The sequence below is a fragment of the Calypte anna genome, chromosome 6 (genome assembly GCF_003957555.1).
Source record: "Calypte anna isolate BGI_N300 chromosome 6, bCalAnn1_v1.p, whole genome shotgun sequence".
NCBI classification, from domain to species: Eukaryota; Metazoa; Chordata; class Aves; order Apodiformes; family Trochilidae; genus Calypte; species Calypte anna.
Genome location: NC_044252.1, coordinates 28,601,734 through 28,621,370, shown reverse-complemented (window position 1 = coordinate 28,621,370; position 19,637 = coordinate 28,601,734). Strand labels below are relative to the sequence as shown.

Below are 19,637 nucleotides of genomic sequence, written 5' to 3'. Positions count from 1 at the left end.
AGGAGAGGCTGAGGGAGCTGGGGGTGTTCAGCCTGGAGAAGAGGAGGCTCAGGGGAGACCTCATCACTCTCTACAACTCCCTGAAAGGAGGTTGGAGCTAGGGGGGGGGTTGGGCTCTTTTCCCAGGCAACTCTCAGCAAGACAAGAGGGCAGGGTCTCAAGTTGTGCCAGGGGAGGTTTAGGTTGGATATTAGAAAGAATTTCTTTACAGAGAGGGTGATCAGCCATTGGAATGGGCTGCCCAGGGAAGTAGTGGATTCTCCGTGTCTGGAGATATTTAAAAAGAGCCTGGATGTGGCACTCAGTGCCATGGGCTGGGAACTGCAGCAGTACTGGATCAAAGATTGGACTTGATGATCTCTGAGGTCCCTTCCAAGTGAGATGATTCTATGATTCTATGATTCTATGACGTGAGTGATCCCCCTGTAAGAGGGTCTGCAAGATCAGCAGCTTATAGCTGACCTGGGTGGTGAACTGAGCTGCTGTTCATAGAATCATAGAATCCTAGGGGTTAGAAGGGACCTCGAAAGATCATCTAGTCCAACCCCCCTGCCAGAGCAGGGCCACCTAGAGTACATCGTGCAGGAACATGTCCAAGCGGGTTTTGAATGTCTCCAGTGAAGGAGACTCCACGACCCCCCTGGGCAGCCTGTTCCAGGGCTCTGTCACCCTTACAGTAAAAAAATTTTTTCGCATATTCAACTTGAACCTCCTGTGCTCCAATTTACACCCATTACCCCTTGTCCTATCACTGGTCATCACTGAGAAAAGCCTAACTCCATCTCCCTGACACTCACTCCTTACATATTTGAAAACATTGATGAGGTCACCCCTCAGTCTCCTTTTCTCCAAACTAAAGAGACCCAGCTCCCTCAGCCTTTCCTCATAAGGGAGATGTTCCACTCCCTTAATCATCTTAGTAGCTCTGCGCTGGACTCTTTCAAGTCCATGTGCTCCTTTCCAGTTTGGAAAATCGTTTTGTGCTGTTGCTTGTGGGAGGTGGGCTGAGGAGTTCAGCTTTTCCCCAGGGAGAGGCAGTGGGTTTCAGGATGAGGTTGTCTTCTGAGACTGTACAGGGTTGGTGCAGGCCTTGGGGATGAGTCAGGTGTGTTGGGGTGAAGCAGTTTATTGCTTTAATTCTAACTTCAGTGGCACACTCTCTGTCCTCAGATGGAATAAAACTTACAGGGAACAGAGCTAATGGCACGAGAGGAGGAAACCGAGGAACAAAGAGAGGGAGGTGCTGAGTAAGCACCTGCAGTGTCTGGGTTTTGATTCAAAATTCCCCAGTCCTTGGATGTTTCATAGGGATCCTGGCTTGTGTGGGTGATGGCTTTGGTGAGGTGACTCAGGAGAAATTTGTGATAAATTTCACAGTGACCTCCTGGATTTAGCAAAGAACTGACACTGGGCTTGGTGTTAATGCCTTGAGTTATTCCAGGTGAACTGCTGGCAGTGCTTTTAAAATGTGAATGGCTAGAAAGTAAAGGAGAATTAGACCGTGAAGGATGGGAGGAAAACATTTTCTTGGGCCCCAGGATTGTTCATGGGAGGAGACCAGCCTTGTTTTATTCTCAATTTTGTAATGGCTTCTTCCTTACATTGGAAAACTCTTAAAACTTATTCATGTATCAAGTGACAGCAGGGGTGGTCTCTCTCCCAGGTGCTGGAACGCTGTTAATAAGCTAAAAACCACTAGAAGCAGGAGGTTCTGCCCCGATGGCACTGCAGAACCACATGGGCGAGTTCGTTCCAAAGGCAAATAAAGAGAATCCCATGCCGTACAACTTCCCTCGTAATTGATGATTTCGGGGGACCAGCTACTGATTTCTGACTGCAGGTTAGCTGTACCTACACCCCTCCGACCCGGCAAACAACCAGCATCACCTGTGCAAACAGTATCACTCTCTGTCCCTTAGCAGGGCTCCAGGACCCTTTTCTCTGTCTCTCACGGCTGCGGGTGTCACGCTCGGCCGCAGAGGGGGATGCTATCACCCTGAGGGTTGGTTGTTTTTTTTTCTACTTCAGTAGCCGTGCAATCCGCATCTGGCTGGGCTGGGCTATCCCCCCCCTCCTCCCGCCGAGGTCTCTGCCACCTCCGAGCTGCAGCCGCGGGTCCCTTGTGCGGCTGCGGGGAGCGGGCGGGGAGGGGCTGCGCAGCCCCGCAGCCTGCGCGGGAAGGCTGTCAGCGCCGGGGCAGGAGTGGAGGCTTCCCCTTGGCTCCCCGCACCGTCTGCAGGAAGGCGCGGCGAGGCGGGGTGGGGACGAGAGGAAGGAGCGGAGCCTCCCCCCGGGGTGGGCAGCGCAGCTCCGCCGCCGGCCCATGCCTCGGCGTGCGCAGTGAGCGCGGAGAGCTGCGGGCGGTCAGGCCATGTCGGAGGCGGAGAGCGGTGCTGCAGGTAAGGGGGGAGGCAGCGGAGAGGGGTGGGGGGTTTTCCGCGGCCCAGCGCGGTTCTGCTGCCACCGGGTCCCCGCCGCAATGCAGGAGCGACGGGCGCGGCACAATCCAGGCTCTCCTCCCGGCCCCCCGGCCGAGCGGCTCCGGCTTATCGGGGGAAACGATCTGGAGCCATAGCCCCGTCCGGAGGAGGGGGAGGCGGCAGACAATGTCGCGGCTGTGTCGGCGCAGGCAAGGCGGCCGCGGCGCGGCGTGGGGCAGGGCCGACGGACCCCTCGCTACCCCGGGGGGTGTGGATGGGTGGGGGGTTTCCGTGGGAAGGGAAGGGGGGGCTGCGGTACAAGGGGGGGGTGCAGCTTGCAGCGGGGACCGAGCCCCCCGGCTGCTGCGGAGCTGCGGCGGCTCCTCCTGTGGCATTCCCGGGGGAGCCGGTGCAGCAGAGTGGGAGCGGATCCAGGTGAAAAAACAATGCGGCGGCATTGCCGGACCGGAGCCGGCGTCGTGCCGGGGCTCTGCGGCGGGCGCGGCCCGGCGGGGCGGTACAGCATCTATCCATCCCTCCCTCCATCCCTCCTTCCCGGCGGGGGGGCCTTTGTGCGTCTCTCTTCCTCGTGGGTTGGGGTCTCCCTTTCCCAGCAGCGGCCTGGGAGAGAAGGGGGAGGGCTGAGGCTGGCAATCAGGGGCTGATGGTGAAATAAAGGAAGGCAGATGGGCTGAAAAAGAAAGACCTGGCGGTGTGGTGGGAAAGAGCGCTGGCTGGGATGAGAGCCTTAGTTAGCATCCTGGCACAGCCTCGGGGACCGGAGAGCTCCCAGCGAGGCGGAGGGAGGAGATCAAACCCAAGTGGTTCTGTTTTAACACGTTAAGGGGGCAGCGGTGACTTTGCGAACTGTTGACATATGCGCTGAGGGGATCTTAATCTTGCTTTGCCTGAAACACGGATTCTGTGGTTCTTGTCCTGGTAAAAATAATACAGACTTTGCAGGACAGGGGTGGTCTCTCCTTGTATGGGAAGGGAACTGGAGGAAGGAAAAGGGTTCCAAAGATACAAATGATACGGGTGAATAACCCCAAGGGAAGTGCAGACTCAGCCTGATTTAATTTGATCTCTCCATCCCTTCTCCCTCCCTCTCTACTGCAAAGATTTGAAGAAACTGTTATGTTGAGCCTAAGGTGCAGCTAATAATGTATGGGGAAACCTCAAAGGTTGAGTTTATACAGATCATAATGAGATTTGGGGAATATTTTCAGTAGAATAGCTTAATTGCAGTGCAGCTGGGATGGAAGAGTCATAAAATATCTATTTTTAAAAACCCAGAAAACAGTACTTAGAAACTAATTAAATCTTCAAGATGACCTGCCCTACTGGCTTCCCTCCCTCATCCTCAGCTTCCTAAATAAAGTCTCATGCCTTTAGGTTTGAAATAACCTGTAACAGTTTTCTAGCATGCAGCTGACAAAGAGAAGAACAGCCTGACAGATTTGCTTGTCTTTTAGGTTTCAGGGTATCTTATGTGGGTTTTTTTCTGCAAAGTTGCAAGCTTAGTGCAGTGCAATGCTGAAATTAACTAACTTGGGGCATGGGGAGTATCTATACAGGAGGGATTTTGTTTGAAGACAGAAGACCATGTAGCAAAGCAACAATTTGTTCTGCAGGAAATCTTTATGTTCTTTCCATGCACTGGGATGCTAAAGCTGTCAGAGAAAAAAAAGGCTTCAGGATGAAACATGATGTAGTGAGTGTTGTTGTATTGACAGTATTGAAGCTGCAGTCACTTATTGCAGTGTAGTACAATGCAGAAGAGAAATGTCTGTATGTAAAATACTGGTGGTGTGTGCAGTGCCTGCCAATCACTTTTATAGCTTCAGTTAGCACAGCACTGCGGTATCTGCAGCTTGGTTAGGATCAGCTTGGATGAAATTGTTCATACCCAGCAGCTGTTGCATGTAAAGCTTCTACTTACACTGACTTTTGCCATTTTAAAAGCTCTTGGCTTGTAATTGGGTGGTGCTAATTCAGCCGACAAGTTTTCTTTTATGGCACTGTCACCCCCTGAGCTTTCAGGCTGAATATTTAGTTCATTCCCACTGGGACAGCTGTTGGTGTTCAGCAGAGCTGCCCTGCTCTCTACCTGCAAAGTTTCCCTAAAGCAAGAGGAATGCTTTGTACAGAGGTTGCTTTAGTTGATGCACATCTGGTGTAAGGGGCTTTTATCCCAGTCTAGAGGGTCTGCCCAGGATGTCTCTCAAACACAGTGGTCACCAGGAGCTGGAAGAGGTGTCCTTAGATGTCAGGTCAAGTTCGAGCATCCTTCTGGAGGGTGGTTCTGCACAGGAAGGACCAGAATCTGCCTCAGCTAAAAAAGGTCAGACCTCTGTGTGTAGATGTTGAGATTTAGGATCTGGTTTGCTTTCTGACTGCATCATGTAGTTTGGGTTATATGCAAGTTGACTGGTGTCACATCTTGTGCTCTTTCCTGCTGTATGCTTTTTTTTTCTTTGAGTTGATGTGACCTGCCATGGCCAGCTTCTCCCATTTTAATGGGAATGAAGTTGAAATATTTGAGTCTCCTTCTGGATGCCAGATCTGCAGTTGCAACTAAGTGTGGATTTTTTGATTTTTACTTTTATTTCTTTTTTCCTTTTGAAGCTATGTTTGTGGCAAAATATTTTAAAATCCCTATTCTTTTAGGATGTTCTGGACTATTCTTTTTTTGCTATCCTCTACTATGATTTTGTCTATAATTGCACCACACAACCATTCAGTTGTGGTTTTTTTTTAAGAATGGAATGTTTTTTATATCCAGAGGATCCAAGTTACTCCTTTTCCTGGACCTGAATTGGTTCTTCCTTTTGACAATGTGTTAGGTGGGATTTCACAAGTGTTTGACTTCAAAGAACACACCATTTCTCTCTGTAGAAACTTCTCTCTTTGGCTCTTTTAGTTTGTAGGTAGTGTGAAGGAACACCTTGGGTAATTTTTAGTATTTGAAAAAACTGAGCTGGTTCTCAGGAAATTATAATGGAAAATGTGAAACGAGTAAAATCTAATGCAGTCAAAAGATGCTATTCCAAACAGAAGAAAAAGAACAGTCATGATTTTGGATATGAGTCAACCTGACCTTTTTGGAGAGTTTAAATACATTTGTTTTATTTATTTTTATAGGTAAAATAGACATTGACTTTTTCCATCTGCAGCTTAGTGAAATCTTTTAGAGTATTTTGTTTATCCATAAATTACTTTAGTTGCTTACTTATTAAGCTTCTGTATGGCACTTGTCACCTTTCAATCAAACAGAATTCCTAGCTGAAAATGTGTGATAGTCCAGGGTGCATGTCTGTCATACAGGCTTGTTCAGCTCTGTTTCTCCAAAGGTGAAAGAAAGAGAGGAGGAGGGCTTGGGATCTGTTTCAGGAATGAGCTCTGAAGTCCATCAGTTCTGATTGTAGATGGTGCTCTCACTTCACAGATGTTTTACTGAGGAGTGTGCAGCTGGTGGGTGATGTAAGGTCACAGATGTTGGTGCTGTGCTGAGGGAATGCTGCTGCCAAGTCTGCACATCCATGGGCTGAAACACCTCTGATGTACCTGCTGACTCTTTCACTGTAACAAATATTCTGGCTCCTGGGTCATTAAACCCCAACTGCTTCTCACAATGACCAAGCACGTTTTTGGTCTTAAAAAAGAACATTCCAAAATTCTAAAGTTCCTCAAAAGATGTTAACCATGGGCCATGTGCTGTGCTGTTAAGAATCACAGTGATGTGCATTTAGAATAAACAAATGTGGATTTCAAGTTTTGCCACAACTGCTACTAAAGCAGTGACTTTGCAGTGGTTTAAAATTAGGACGGCAGTGGTGAACTGAGTAAGTAATGGGGATTAAAACAGGAAATTCCTTCAGATGCTGTCTCAGAGGGATTTGGGAAAGGTTTTCATGTAAATGAGAAGCAAAATGCAGTCAGTTCTAATAAAGTAAGCAAATGAATGAACTAAAATACTCAGAATATGAAGGCTAGAAAGCCTTTGTTGTTTACTCAGGACTGCATCAGGGTGTGTCAAGGACACCAGAGGATGGGTTTCTGCATTGCACTGGCTCCTTCCATCATTAACCTGGGCTGGTTGCATATGAGAGTTGCTTAGTGCTTGCTGATCCAAATGAGTCTCTTTAGAGATTGATTTGCAGGGCTCTGGGCATGCAGATCTGTCTTAAAAGTGGCTTACTTAAATGGACAGCAGCTCTGAAGAGGGTTTTTCTTGGATTTGTTGTTTCTTATGTAATTTATTCCTCGGTACCTGAGTCAACACTCTTAAGAGTGCAGATGCAGATCTTAACCCTGCAGAACTGCAGATGCAGTTTCTGAGGGACCCTGAGAAAGATTTCCAGTAATTCTTGTCATTTGGAGTCCAGAAAGAAGTGTGCACCTGAGTGGGTTTTCACGGTAGCAATTTCATCTCTTCTTAAGGAGTTTGATCACTTTGTCTCCCTCAAGAAAAACTCTTGCAGGACCTTACCCAACCTGCAGGGGTTTCCTTGGAGGGAAGGCAGATTGCTCTGCTTGTGCTACTTCCTTCTCCCATAGGGAATATTCTGGGAACACTGCTTCAATTTGTCTGTTTGTGGATTCACCTCATGTTCTTGGTGCTGCTCAGGACCACTCTCTCGGGTTGATATTTGTCTGTCTCAGGGTTCTACAAACCTGAGCACTCCATGGCCACCTGTCCCACACGTCTTTTCCTTGCCAGGCTCTGTGCTTTTGTATTCACACTCCCTTTTTCTCCTGTTTCTTGTGAGATCTGAAGAGTGGGTATCTCTCTCTCCTCATTTTGGGCAATTTTTGATAACAAAAATAAAATCACAGTTTCTTTAGTGTCTCCCAGTCATTGCTTGGGAAATTCCTGGGATAATTTGATCTTGTGGATTTCATCCTTGCTTGAGGACTCTTGATGCTTTCTCCAGGCTTAAGGATCGAAATACCTGTGGTTACAGGCTGACTGGAAACTAACCCTCTTCCCTGGTACCAAACAGATCCAACAAATTTACCATCTCTGTCTCAAGTTTCCATGGATACCTTAGTAGAGCACACACTGCAATCAGACTGGCAGGGCATGGCATTTGCAAAAGCTTTCAGAGTTGTCATTCTGGAACTCCTGCATTCAAAAATCAACCTCTTGTAGTAACTCTCTTCCTCAGCCATGCTCCTGTGAGGATTTTAGCCACTTTTAGGATCTTCTTTGCAGGCTGGGGCTGTAGCATCTGCTTGTCACCATGACACTGGAACTTCCCAGTTGGTTTTCTGGCTGATCAGTGTCATTCTCTATGTGATGTGGATGCCCAGTCAGGGCATTTTAATGTAAGCTGGATGGGTGCTAGTATAATAACCTCTGGAAATGTAGTGTAATAACCTCTGGAAATGGATTTTGGTTGGTAACTGCATGGTTTTATGATCCACTCTTCAAATATTAAGTATCTACTTGCTTCTCTCCTCACAGGGTATTTAGCTTTAAGCCAGGTAGCTGATGTGTTTTGATAAATAAAAAGAAGAAGCACAAATTTGTGTTTCCATTATCTGTGAAATGTCCCTCTCCTCCCCCTCTATTCTGCATTGGTGAGGCCACACCTGGAGTATTGTGTCCAGTTCTGGGCCCCTCAGTTCAAGAAGGACAGGGAAGTGCTTGAAAGAGTCCAGCGCAGAGCTACGAAGATGATTAAGGGAGTGGAACATCTCCCTTATGAGGAAAGGCTGAGGGAGCTGGGTCTCTTTAGTTTGGAGAAAAGGAGACTGAGGGGTGACCTCATCAATGTTTTCAAATATGTAAGGAGCGAGTGTCAGGGAGATGGAGTTAGGCTTTTCTCAGTGATTACCAGTGATAGGACAAGGGGTAATGGGTGTAAATTGGAGCATAGGAGGTTCAAGTTGAATGTTCGAAAAAATTTTTTTACTGTAAGGGTGACAGAGCCCTGGAACAGGCTGCCCAGGGAGGTTGTGGAGTCTCCTTCACTGGAGACATTCAAAACCCGCTTGGACACGTTCCTGCGCGATGTACTCTAGGTGGCCCTGCTCTGGCAGGGGGGGTTGGACTAGATGATCTTTCGAGGTCCCTTCCAACCCCTAGGATTCTATGATTCTATGATTCTATGATTCTAAATCAATAGCCATAAACTATGGATTCACAGATGACTTGACTAACAAATTGTCATATTTGATACAATGTTTTTTTCCAGTTTTGTAATAACTGGTATTCTCTTATTTTCCCATCTTTGAACAAAAAATGGTTTAATAGCCTTGAAGAATATGAAGGGTTTTATATGTAGCATCAGTCATGCTGATTACAATGGGAAGCAATAGTAGCAACAGTTACCATAGTTTGGCTCTTCTTTCTTTGCATTATTTTTTTTTTTCTTTTTGATGGGGAAATACTTGTTTTCTTTTTGCCAAGACTTCAAGAATGTATAAAGCATATTTGGAATTCCTGAAGATTGTCAAAAAGAAGAAAATGAAAAACATTTTCCAGTATTTTTCCCAATTCATGTTTCAAGAGAAAGGATTTGCTTCATTCATCCAGCTTGATGAATTGCAAGACACTTGAGAGTCTTGCAATGTTTGATAATTAAATGAGCCTATTGCTTTCTGAGCAAACCAGTACCAGACTGTTCTTCTCATATCTGCTGGATGCACAATCTGGAAAAGCTGAGCAATATATTTATTTTCCACATTTTGAATAATATTCCTTTGGTTATCTTGATCTAGAAAGGTAAATCTAGGATGGTGTAGCTTTCAGCATACTATTGCATTTTGAGATGGTTCTTAAATAGGAACTTACAGTACAATGGGGATTTTTATAACTGTGATATTTTGATCTTGCTCTTTTCAAAGAAAAAAAACAAACAACCAGCCCAGTGTCAGCTGGCAAATGGTGTTTTTTCCCCAGTGAAGCTGATGAGATTAAGAAATGGTGTGTTTTATGAGCATGAATTTATTAACAAGTTACTAAGTTATCTTCTCACAGAACCTATGGTTCTGTATACCAGTGTTTTGTTTCCTATTCTTTGTTTGGAAGCAAGGAGGGAGGGGATGAGAGATGCAGGGAAACAGTGCTTGCACAGAGGCAAATGGTGCAAGGCAGCTTGGAGGAAACAAGTTCATAGAAAGGCTCATTAAAGGAAGAGTTCCTTGGTGCATATTAATGATGTCTTATTACAGAATTTATCTGTGGAATGATTCTAGCTGCAAAATCTGTTGTTACCCCACGTGCATCTCAACACGAAGCCTGTCCTTTCCATCATGTAAACTGGGATCAGCTTTGGGAGTCCTGGCAGTAGTGTGTGTAGCTGGCATCCAGGGGGGGAGCACTGACTGCAGGGTGATGCTGGTGAGACTCCCAAGCCCCAGGTTCTGGGGTCTGAGCAAGTTCCTGGCAAGTGGGAACCACATCAGGCCTGGGAGGGAAGAGGGAGCTGAGTGTGGGAAAAGCTGGGAAGTTCTCAGGGCATTCAAAGTGGAATTGGATTTAAGACCTTACAGTGTTAGATGGTGAATGGGTTTGAGTTTAAGGCAGCTTTAGGGTCAGGCATAGCTATTGGTGAAGTTTTGGCTGAGGTTTTACAGTTGTGAAGTATGCATGGGAGTGTAATAGGTCTGGGGGTATAATTAGTCCAGCTTACCAAGCACTAGCAAGGTCAGATCAAATTTAGGTAAAGTAGTTTAAACTACATCCTGTCAAAAAGAGGAGTGAACATAACCCATGTGGCATTTGCAGAGGGTTATTGCAAGTTCTTGTGTCTCTCTTTCATCTTAAATTAAGTTCACAGAAAATAAGTGGTGTCTTTTGGTTTCCCTTTGCTGGCAAGGTGCAGAAAAATTACTGTTATCCACAGAGTGAGTGATGGGATGAACCTGGGGTCTTTTTTTGATACTCTTAACAGTAACATTAAAAACTTAAATTATCTCAAAAAGCTTGAAAGCACAGTGGAAAAGTAATTCCTCCAAACTGTAGTCATTATAAGAGGCACCATAAAAGCATAAATGAAAAAGGTCAAAGTTGTAATGAGGAACGTGTCTTATTTTTAGAATTTTTTCCAAAGAATCGAGAGATTATTTTTATTTTTACTTAGGAAATTACTGTTCTCTAATTGGTATCAGTGCAATGAATACCAGCTCTTTGGGTGACCAATAATTAAGAAAGGGTATCGGGAAACTTGGATTTATATCAGAGTTTTGCTTTGGCTGTACTCACAGGAGAGAAGGGGGTTGCAGTCTTCAGCAAACCACTGGATGCCTACTGGCATTTTAAAACAAAGGACTCTGATTCCCTTGATGGTAATAGCAGTGGCTTTGTTTCACTAGAAACAGAAGGGTCTTAATCCTGATATGAAATATGAGATCTTTTTATTAAGCATAAGAATATTTTAAGTAGGATTTTTTTTGAATTTGCTTTTCTCTGACTTTTTTGTGGTTGTTGTTCTGCAATTATTTTCAAAGGACATCTTTGTATTTGCAGTGAAGTGCTCTAGGTTGTCATGTTACATTTGGAAGCCATGACATTTTCTTAATGCAAAGCAAAATCTCAGCAACAGGAAAAGCTGAATAAGATTTTCTTCAGCAAGGCAGCAGTTGCCAGCCATAGCAATATGGGAAGCCCTTCTTTGCCTGTTGTAAACACCATCAGCAAGCTTTACTTGCAGCAGAATTATTTATGCTCAAAATTATAAACAATGTTTTGAATGAAAAATTATGTTTTAATTCCATTCTTTTCTTGCCTGATGGATACCCCCCACCCATATTTCACTTGGCTACTCCTTTTCTGAAATCCAGATTTCTCGACTGGATAGAAAAATGAGGAATCTGGCCAAGGTTTTGGTTTGACCACCAGGCTGACTGAGGCCATAGCTACAGATAGCAATCACTTTCACCAGCTGCTGGATGGCTGAAAATTCCAGAAAAATGGTTATCAGATACGTGGAGGTGTTTGATCTGAGAAAATGATTGTTATGTGCACAGTACATTCAGTTAATGTGGATTTATTGCACCCATAAAGATCAGCTGCAATAGTGGCATTTTTAGTACATCTGATGCATCCTTGCTGAACTCTGCACCTGGTTCATCAGCCTACAAATAAGTGGGAGGCTGAGTGGATTTGGCATATGGAACAGTGCATTCTACATCTCAGAAAGGGTTATTGCAGCTTTCCTTTGGAGACAGGGGGTTGTACTGCAGGAATTCCCAGTCAAGAGTTTGGGAGAAGCCAGAAAAGGGTGAGGGGCTTAGGTCTCTAACCTCAGGCAGAGCTGCATTGAGTTCATTGCATTGAATATAATGGATTGGGGATTAAAAAAAAAAAAAAAAGAAGACCTAATTTCACAAGGACTTCTTAAAATACTAGAAGTATGCTCTGAAATGGAATGGCATTGATACGACTGTCGATTCAGAAACCATTAGAAGAATTTAACGAGCAAAGGATGGGTTTGCAGCCACTCTTGCAGGATAGAACTGAGGATAAAAATGAACTTAAGATACATAAATTGGGATGTAATAGTACCCACTGGTGTTCAGGCATATTCCTACAGAGAGCTGGTTTGATAGGGACTCTGCCTGGTTTGCAGAAGAGCCATTAGGGATACAGACCATGGGGAGTTCCTTTCACCATCACTGGGAAGTGAGTCCTGTGGAGGTTCAGAAGCTGCACTTCTCTCCCAGCCAAGCCTCTTCTTTTGTAGTCATGCTTAAAGTACTGCAGAATGTGCCTAAAAAAGGTCCACATTGGGGTTTCTGATGGCAGACTGGGGGCTTGATACCTTATTTTATTCTTTTTTAATTTCTTGCTCATGTTATAAACTGGTGACATGAGACACATTCAGAAATTTCACCCCTGAGTTGACTGCATTTTTCTGCTTTAGAATTACAGAATAGCTTAGGTTGGAAGGGACCTTGGAGATCATCTTCTCCAAGCTGAATTTATATGAGGTTAAATATTTAATTAAAGCCAAATTTAATAGAAGAGAGCTTTTGTGTAGCTGCTCAGAAGAGGTTTTTATTTAGCACTACCTTAGTGATACGTGTCTGAGGTTTTGCAGTCTCCATGCAGGTTTAAGCCTTCTGTCTTAAAGCTGATTATCTGTGACCAGAGTTGTCCATGTCTGATACTTCCAGTGGTTCACTAAAACTCATTTATCTGGTCCTGAATAGGACTTTCAGATATCCAGAAGTGTCATCCAGAGGAGATCAGATGCCAGTAAATGAACTTTTTAATTAAGTAGCAAGCTTGGTCCTTCTCTCCAGATCTCACGGAAATTCAGATTCAGCTGAAATGTTCACACCAGACAAGCTGAGTTTTTATAAATGCTGTGGACTTTGCTTTTACTCTGTGTTTTGTGATGCTTAAAGGTTAATCCTGCATTGCAATTTTGTCACCAGTAGAGCTGGAAATCTAGAGGGTGGCTGATCATTTACTGAAAAACAGAAGAGGCCAAATTGATGAGATGTTGTAGGAAAATACAGAAAGCACTCGTTCATGTGTTTAGATTAAGAGAAGAAATAATTTAAATTAAGGCTGCTAAGCCAGCAATTGCAGCTAATATGATAATGGACATGATTCACTATTAATACAATATTTGTGATCTCATAGTTTTACCAGTCCTGCACTTGTTTGGGAATTTGGAAAAAAAAAAAAAAAAGCTGAAAAAAGTGCTGAAACAGGTTTCTCTGTTTGCCCTTTCTCCTTTGGTAACCTTGAAACTGCAGTAGATGTTGTTTGGCAACTGCTTACCTTAGCACTGAAGTCAGAAATTGTAGTGATGTGCTTAAATTAATTCTATACATATTTACTTCAATTTAATTCTATACACATCTACTGAAGTTGTCAGAACCCCTGATAGAGACAGTCAGATTTCAGGTTAATGATTATAAGCATCAATGTGCTCATCAACTAATTTGTGTCCTAAATGAAAGATTGTGATTTGAAATATTTGAGTAAGTATTGGAAGACTGAATAATTTACATTCTAAATCATATTCCTTAATCTTATTTTTTTTTTTTTGGCAGATAACCTGTCAAGAATCAAGTATTTATTTAACAGATGCTGTGTAGCATCCTTTCTTTCCTTTCTATCCTTTCTTTGTCTTTTTTTTTTCTTTGTCTTTTTTTTATTCCTTTTGTTTTTCTCTTTCAGATTCAGATCATAGGCTGGACTTGATGATCTCAGAGGTCTTTTCCAGCCTCAGTAATTCCCTGATTCTCTGAGTGCAGCTCAGGTTGCTAGCAGCCCTCTTCTCATATTCTCTCTTGAAACAGATGCTTTTTTCTTCCAGATCACCCCAAAATGTGTATGCTGTCACACAGGGTTTCTGAGTTGTGTATAGAGATATAAATAACTTCTTAGGGCTGATAACTACAGAGATAACTCTGGAAGATAGGTTGCTGAAACAGGTAACAAACAGAATTAGTAACAAAGAGAAGCTCTGAAAACACAGCTGGGTTGATGTCTATATTTTTGTTTTCTAAAGCCAGGATCTTTAGAGGGGGAAAGGAAGATTTTCCAGAGGTGTTGGGTCAGTATTGCAGTGTCCTGGTCTACTCGTGAAGTGTTGGTTCAGGTCCAGTCAGCAATAATAGCAGGATGCAGGGAACCTGTATTGTTACTAATTTGCCTTTTTTATTTTTTTTTTCCCCTCTTTGCTGCATGATTGTGCTTCAGCTCTATGAAAAATGCCATGTTGATGGAACAGAAATTAATCTGTTTTGAAAATGGGAAGAAATAGCACAAAGAAGGCTGCTAACAAACAGCATCTGAAGCTGATGGCAGTGTCTGATTCAAATAAATCTTAACAAACCAAGCAGATTCTGTGTGCTTGTCACACTTGGCCTGTGGCTTTTTGTACTTCACCCCAAGAGGAGTAACATGATATTGAAGAGCTAGGACAGGAAATGTGAATATTTGGCTTCTGCAAATGCTTCTGAAGATCAGGCTGAACATGCATATTATAATTTGAACACAGATAAACATTATTATAAGACCATCATCAAGATTTAGAGGAAGATTTTTTTTTTCCTGTGGGCAGATTATTCCATAGTTGCCTAGTGCAGAGTTTTTGCATCTTTATCACAAAGCTGAATACCAGGAACCACAGGTTTCTTTATGAGGAGCCTCCTCCTAAAGTAGAGGAGAGCTCCTGTGTCATCTTAGAATAATTCTTTGACTTGTCAGTCATACCCAGGAATTACATGCTATGCATAAGTATGCATTTTAGTATGTGGCACATCCAAGTAAGTGATAAAAATATGATGAAATTTTATTTACTTTGATATTTATTATGGTTACCAATTTGCAGAGACTTATTAAATAATTCTGCTTTACATCCAATTAGCTTGTATTCTAAAGAAGAGAATTCAATGAAGGCTTAAATATGGGGGCAGAGAGGTATCAGCATAACCAGGGTGTGTGGCATCTCTTCTATATCCCATTTTCATAAACTATTGCAGTCTTCAGAAGAGAATATATTAGATAAAAATCTGCCCAAGTCATCAGTGCTTAATTATTTTAATGAGCTATTTCCTTTTCTGTCATCAGCGGGGTAAATATAAGAAGGGAAAATACAAATAGTGCATTACAGCATTTGTCACTCATTTGGGATGTTCCTTTAAATGAAATTTCAGTATTGTATGCAGAGTAGAAATATTTCTTGCTTTGTTAATACTTTCCTTTTTCCCAGCTGGATTATGTCCTTCAGTAATATTAACAGCTGCAAGATGTTTCAGTGCCAAGTATATTGAAGAATAAGCACAGAGACAGTATTGGGAAAGTTTCAGAATAAGGGTACATGATGAAATAATTGCAACTTCTTAGTGCCTTGTCAAATTTATATCAGCTTTATTTCTCTTAATATTCTCTCTCTGTCCTATTTTTGATCTCACAGCTTGTGTTTAGTTTTTGCATTGACACTTAGGCCATTCCTCTGAGTATGCAAAGTTCAAAATGCTTGGATCAGCTATTACTTCTGAATAATTTGGGAAGAGTTTTAAACTTATATATGGTAATGTAGTAGGCAAAAGAATGAAAATTAGTTATGAAGGTCAGACAAACATTTTAAAACCAAAACTGCAGTCCTTATGCCTTTAGCATATTGTAAGGGAAAAAAAAATGTATTTTACATGGAAGCTGTGAAGTTTGCTTTATTTTAGCAGATTTATTACAACAGGGAAGTATTGCAGCAGTATGCAAATGGCTTGTCCTACTCATCCTGCCTGCTAAAGATTTGTTGTTTCCTTTCAGATGCAGTTTCCACATCTGCTTACTCATCACCAGCCAAAAGTTTGGGAGACCCTGGAATAACTCCACTGTCTCCATCACATATTGTGGTAAGAAATGCACTCTTAACATAAAATGCATGTTGACATTCCTTTATCCTGCTTCTTTAGTGGCTGTAATTACTTTAGGAAGCTGTCATTGCCCCATGTGAAATGCCTTTTATGCTATCTTAAGAGAGGCTTTGGTCACATTGGAGTTACATGCACAGTTCTCATTCATTTAATACAGGTCTTGGTTTTGTTTTGTTTTGTTCTTTGGGTTTTTTTTGTTGATTTTTTGTGGGTTTTTTGGGTGGTGTTTTTTTTTTCTTTTTTTTTTTTTTTCTGCTTGCTTAGGTAATAGATTTGCTTCTGTGTATTTTTATATCAAAGTTGGGAGCTTCATCATCCTGAGGGTTCCAAGGTCTGTCACTGTCTTTTGTCACTGGATTTGTTTAGGCAGCCTCTGAAGTCTCATTCTGGTCAGAAAGATAGATAGGATATTCAACAATAAAATACAAATTCCTAGACAAAAAAAAAATCTTCAAGAGAGAGAGCCTTGGAATAGGACTGTTTCTTAAGGAAAAAAAGCTTCTTTTAAGGTTTCAGAATAAAGCAAATGACCCATAAAGGTAGTGTGTTTTAATCTCATGTATATCATGTTCATTTTGTTGAAAAATTCCCATTAAACTAAATCCTATCTATTTTTAAGACCATCTGCATCATCTGTAACACAGCAAATGCACAGTGCATTTCTTGATAATGCAAGGGACCATGCTGAGGACAAATTGCTGCCCTTGTCAGAATTCTTCCTTAGATTTCTGAGTCAAGTCCAGAGTTTTGTCACATTTCTCTTCAGTATTTCCAGATTACTCTTTTATTAATTTTTGCTTTTATTCTCTTTTTTTCATGTAGTCTAGAGCTTCCCTCTTTTATTTCAGTCACTGATGTGTTGATATCCTCTTCCAGTTAAATTTGCTTCTTCAACTCTTTGAGGAAGACATAAATAACATCATTCTGGTTGAAAATTTTATTAAGAAAAGCCAAATGAGTCTTTAGTTATTTGAGCCCAAACCTTATTGCTCTCATTTCTCCATTTCTATTGCCTGATACTGAAAAATTCAGGGGCACTATAGAAAAGTGATGAAAGTAGAAGGCATGGAGGTGGCTGGAGATATGTGAGGAAGGTTGTAGTGTGTTCCTTGTACTATATGGATGTTTGGTTATTCCTATGTGAAAGATAATAACTGGTGCTTCAAAGTGTTATTGAGGGTACATGCTGAGCAGCAGTGGTGGATGCAGAGGTGACCTGTACAGTAATGGGTCAACAGGTCTGTCCCATGATGGTTTTTCCTTCATACAGGATTTATGTAGGTGACAGCACACTGGGAAGTGGTACAGCCCCTCATTTATTCATGTTGTGCTTTATATCACATCACTATGATTTGGGCCATAACCATTTCACCTTGTAGATAATGTTCCCACGTTGTCCTTGGCTGAGATGTTCAGGGATTTTGGGATTATAGGTGAAGACAAGGAGAGGGATTCAAACTCACTACAAGCAGCTGAGCAGCTTTCATAGAATCATAGAATCATACAATTGGCTGGGTTGGAAGGGACCTCATAGATCATCAAGTCCAACCCTTGAACCACCGTTGCGGTTGCTAGACCATGGCACTGAGTGCCACATCCAGTCTCTTGAAATATCTCCAGGGATGGAGAATCCACTACTTCCCTGGGCAGCCCATTCCAATGCCCAACCACCCTCTCCATAAAGAAATTCTTTCTAAAATCCAACCTAAACCTCCTCTGGCACAACTTGAGACCCTGCCCTCTTGTCTTGCTGAGAGTTGCCTGGGAAAAGAGCCCAACCCCCCCCTGGCTCCAACCTCCTTTCAGGGAGTTGTAGAGAGTGAAGAGGTCTCCCCTGAGCCTCCTCTTCTCCAGGCTGAACACCCCCAGCTCCCTCAGCCTTTCCTCATAGGATCTGTGCTCGAGTCCCTTCACCAGCCTGGTTGCCCTCCTTTGGACCCTCTCCAGGACCTTGATGTCCTTCCTGAGCTGAGGGGCCCAGAAATTCTAACACAGAGAGGAGGAAATAATTCATATAGTGGTTACAAAATAAGTGTTCTGTGAATTCTTCATAAAAATGATGGTGAGGCATAAACTTATTGCTGTAGATATTGCTAATATATGGAGTTGTATATTGAATTTCGACTCTCAATGGAACGTGGAGCTTTCTGATACCAACTTTAGTCACAAATGGGGTCTTGGGGCAGTCCTTATTTCTGCTGAAGAGCTATGCATGTCTCAGAGAGCAGAAATCCTAAAGGGTAAGACAGGTTACAGATACTCTCATGAGTGACTCGGTGTCTGTTTTGCTTTTGCTACTGAACAGAAGGACTCGGATGCAGATGATGCTGTAGAACAGATATTTCTTGTTGTTGTGGCTATTGATTTTGGCACCACATCCAGTGGCTACGCCTACAGCTTCACCAAGGAGCCAGAATGTATCCATGTAATGAGGTAAGGGCTGCAATGCAGCATTCACTTTCCAATTGGGATAACGTGGATTGTCTGCATTAGCTGTAGGTGTGCAGGAACCTGAATTGTCCAGATTTCTGTGTTGTTGCCACAGTGCACACCTTTCTTATGGTTATGTTTTTGGTTTCATCTGATTTTATTCTAATTTGCTTTAGTTATAATCAATGTGGATGCATCCTCTTGCTGTTCTGAGTTATCATGTAGAATTGTGTAAAAGGAGGGATAAGTGAGTAATTTGTCAGGGAGCACTGATAGTTATTGCTAGGATGCCCTTACCTGAGAGATTGAGAGAAGCTCCACATTTATTAAGAGTCATGGCATTTCCTTGGAGCCACCTATCCCCTCCAATCCTGCTTCTATACAGGTGCCTGTCCAACTTTTAGTTACTTGTACCCAGAAACTGTTAGTTCCTTTGGATGATTTATGCTTTTTAGCATTAAATTTGAATCAGATCTCTGGTAATGAACCAGGCATGAATGTGAAAATTAAGGTGAAATCTATCCTGTATTATTATGTTTGCAAGGGACAGACTTCAGGTGCTGTTGTGTAGGGTTTCTTAATTTTTTTTATTTCTTGGTTAATTCAAATTAATATAAATCTATGCATATAAATCTAATGCAATAAAAATGCAAAAAATATAACTGCATGTACTTGAAAGGATTGGAAATAACAACAAAATAATTACTATTATCATTATTACTACTTAAAATGGCTACATTTTAACAAGACCAAAATATCAGTAATATCAAGATAAGGTGTGTATGAAAAGCTTAGCCATAGAAGTTCTAAACAAAGCTTCTGTTATAGCAGTAGTTCATGGACTATTTTAGCACTGTAATACTGAGGACAAAAGGGAAAAAAAGACTGAACTTGCTGTCCAGTGTGATATACTGTGGTTTTTCTAAGCAAAGATGCTAGCTGAATGTTGCTCTCTAAATCTCAGCAGACAGCATTGATTTTGCAGTCCCCCTGCATGGTTGATTTGTGTGAGATTGTGAAGTATTGCAGAGATCTAATGCAGCTGGGTGATGGGAAATAGTGCCTAAAGGGAAGTAAATTTTGGGATGGGATTGGGCCCCCCACTTGCAAAGTCAGCTGCCATTTCCAGGATGGAAAAAACCCTTCTCTGCATCTCACCCACCTCTTATTCAGCAAATGATGTAGGAAGCTGCATGGGGCATGGAGTCCAAGGGCTGCTGGCTTATCCCAGGGTACAGGGGTGTGGGGTTGAAGCCCATCAGTTCCTGTTCTCTTTTAACAGCAAACAATTAACCATATTTCTTAAAGAAGCTGGATAAAATGAGGGGAGACATCCCTGAAGTCCTGTCTGAGCAAGTCTAAATCCCACGTACTGTGTTGGTCCTATGGGTTCGGTAGAGATTTTACTGTGTGAAATCACTGCTGTTTCTAGGG

General features: G+C 42.6%; 1 protein-coding gene across 1 annotated transcript in view; it reads left to right on the top strand.

Annotated features, from left to right (window-relative positions):
* Positions 1-2,144: 2,144 nt before the first annotated feature.
* Positions 2,145-19,637, top strand: part of HSPA12A (heat shock protein family A (Hsp70) member 12A) — a 54,538-nt gene continuing 37,045 nt past the window's right edge. Inside the window, exons 1-3 of the mRNA XM_030453446.1 lie at positions 2,145-2,399; positions 15,667-15,752; positions 18,079-18,206. Coding sequence (XP_030309306.1) covers positions 2,372-2,399; positions 15,667-15,752; positions 18,079-18,206 — 242 coding nt within the window. The 5' untranslated portion in view covers positions 2,145-2,371. The remainder of the gene's footprint in view (positions 2,400-15,666; positions 15,753-18,078; positions 18,207-19,637) is intronic.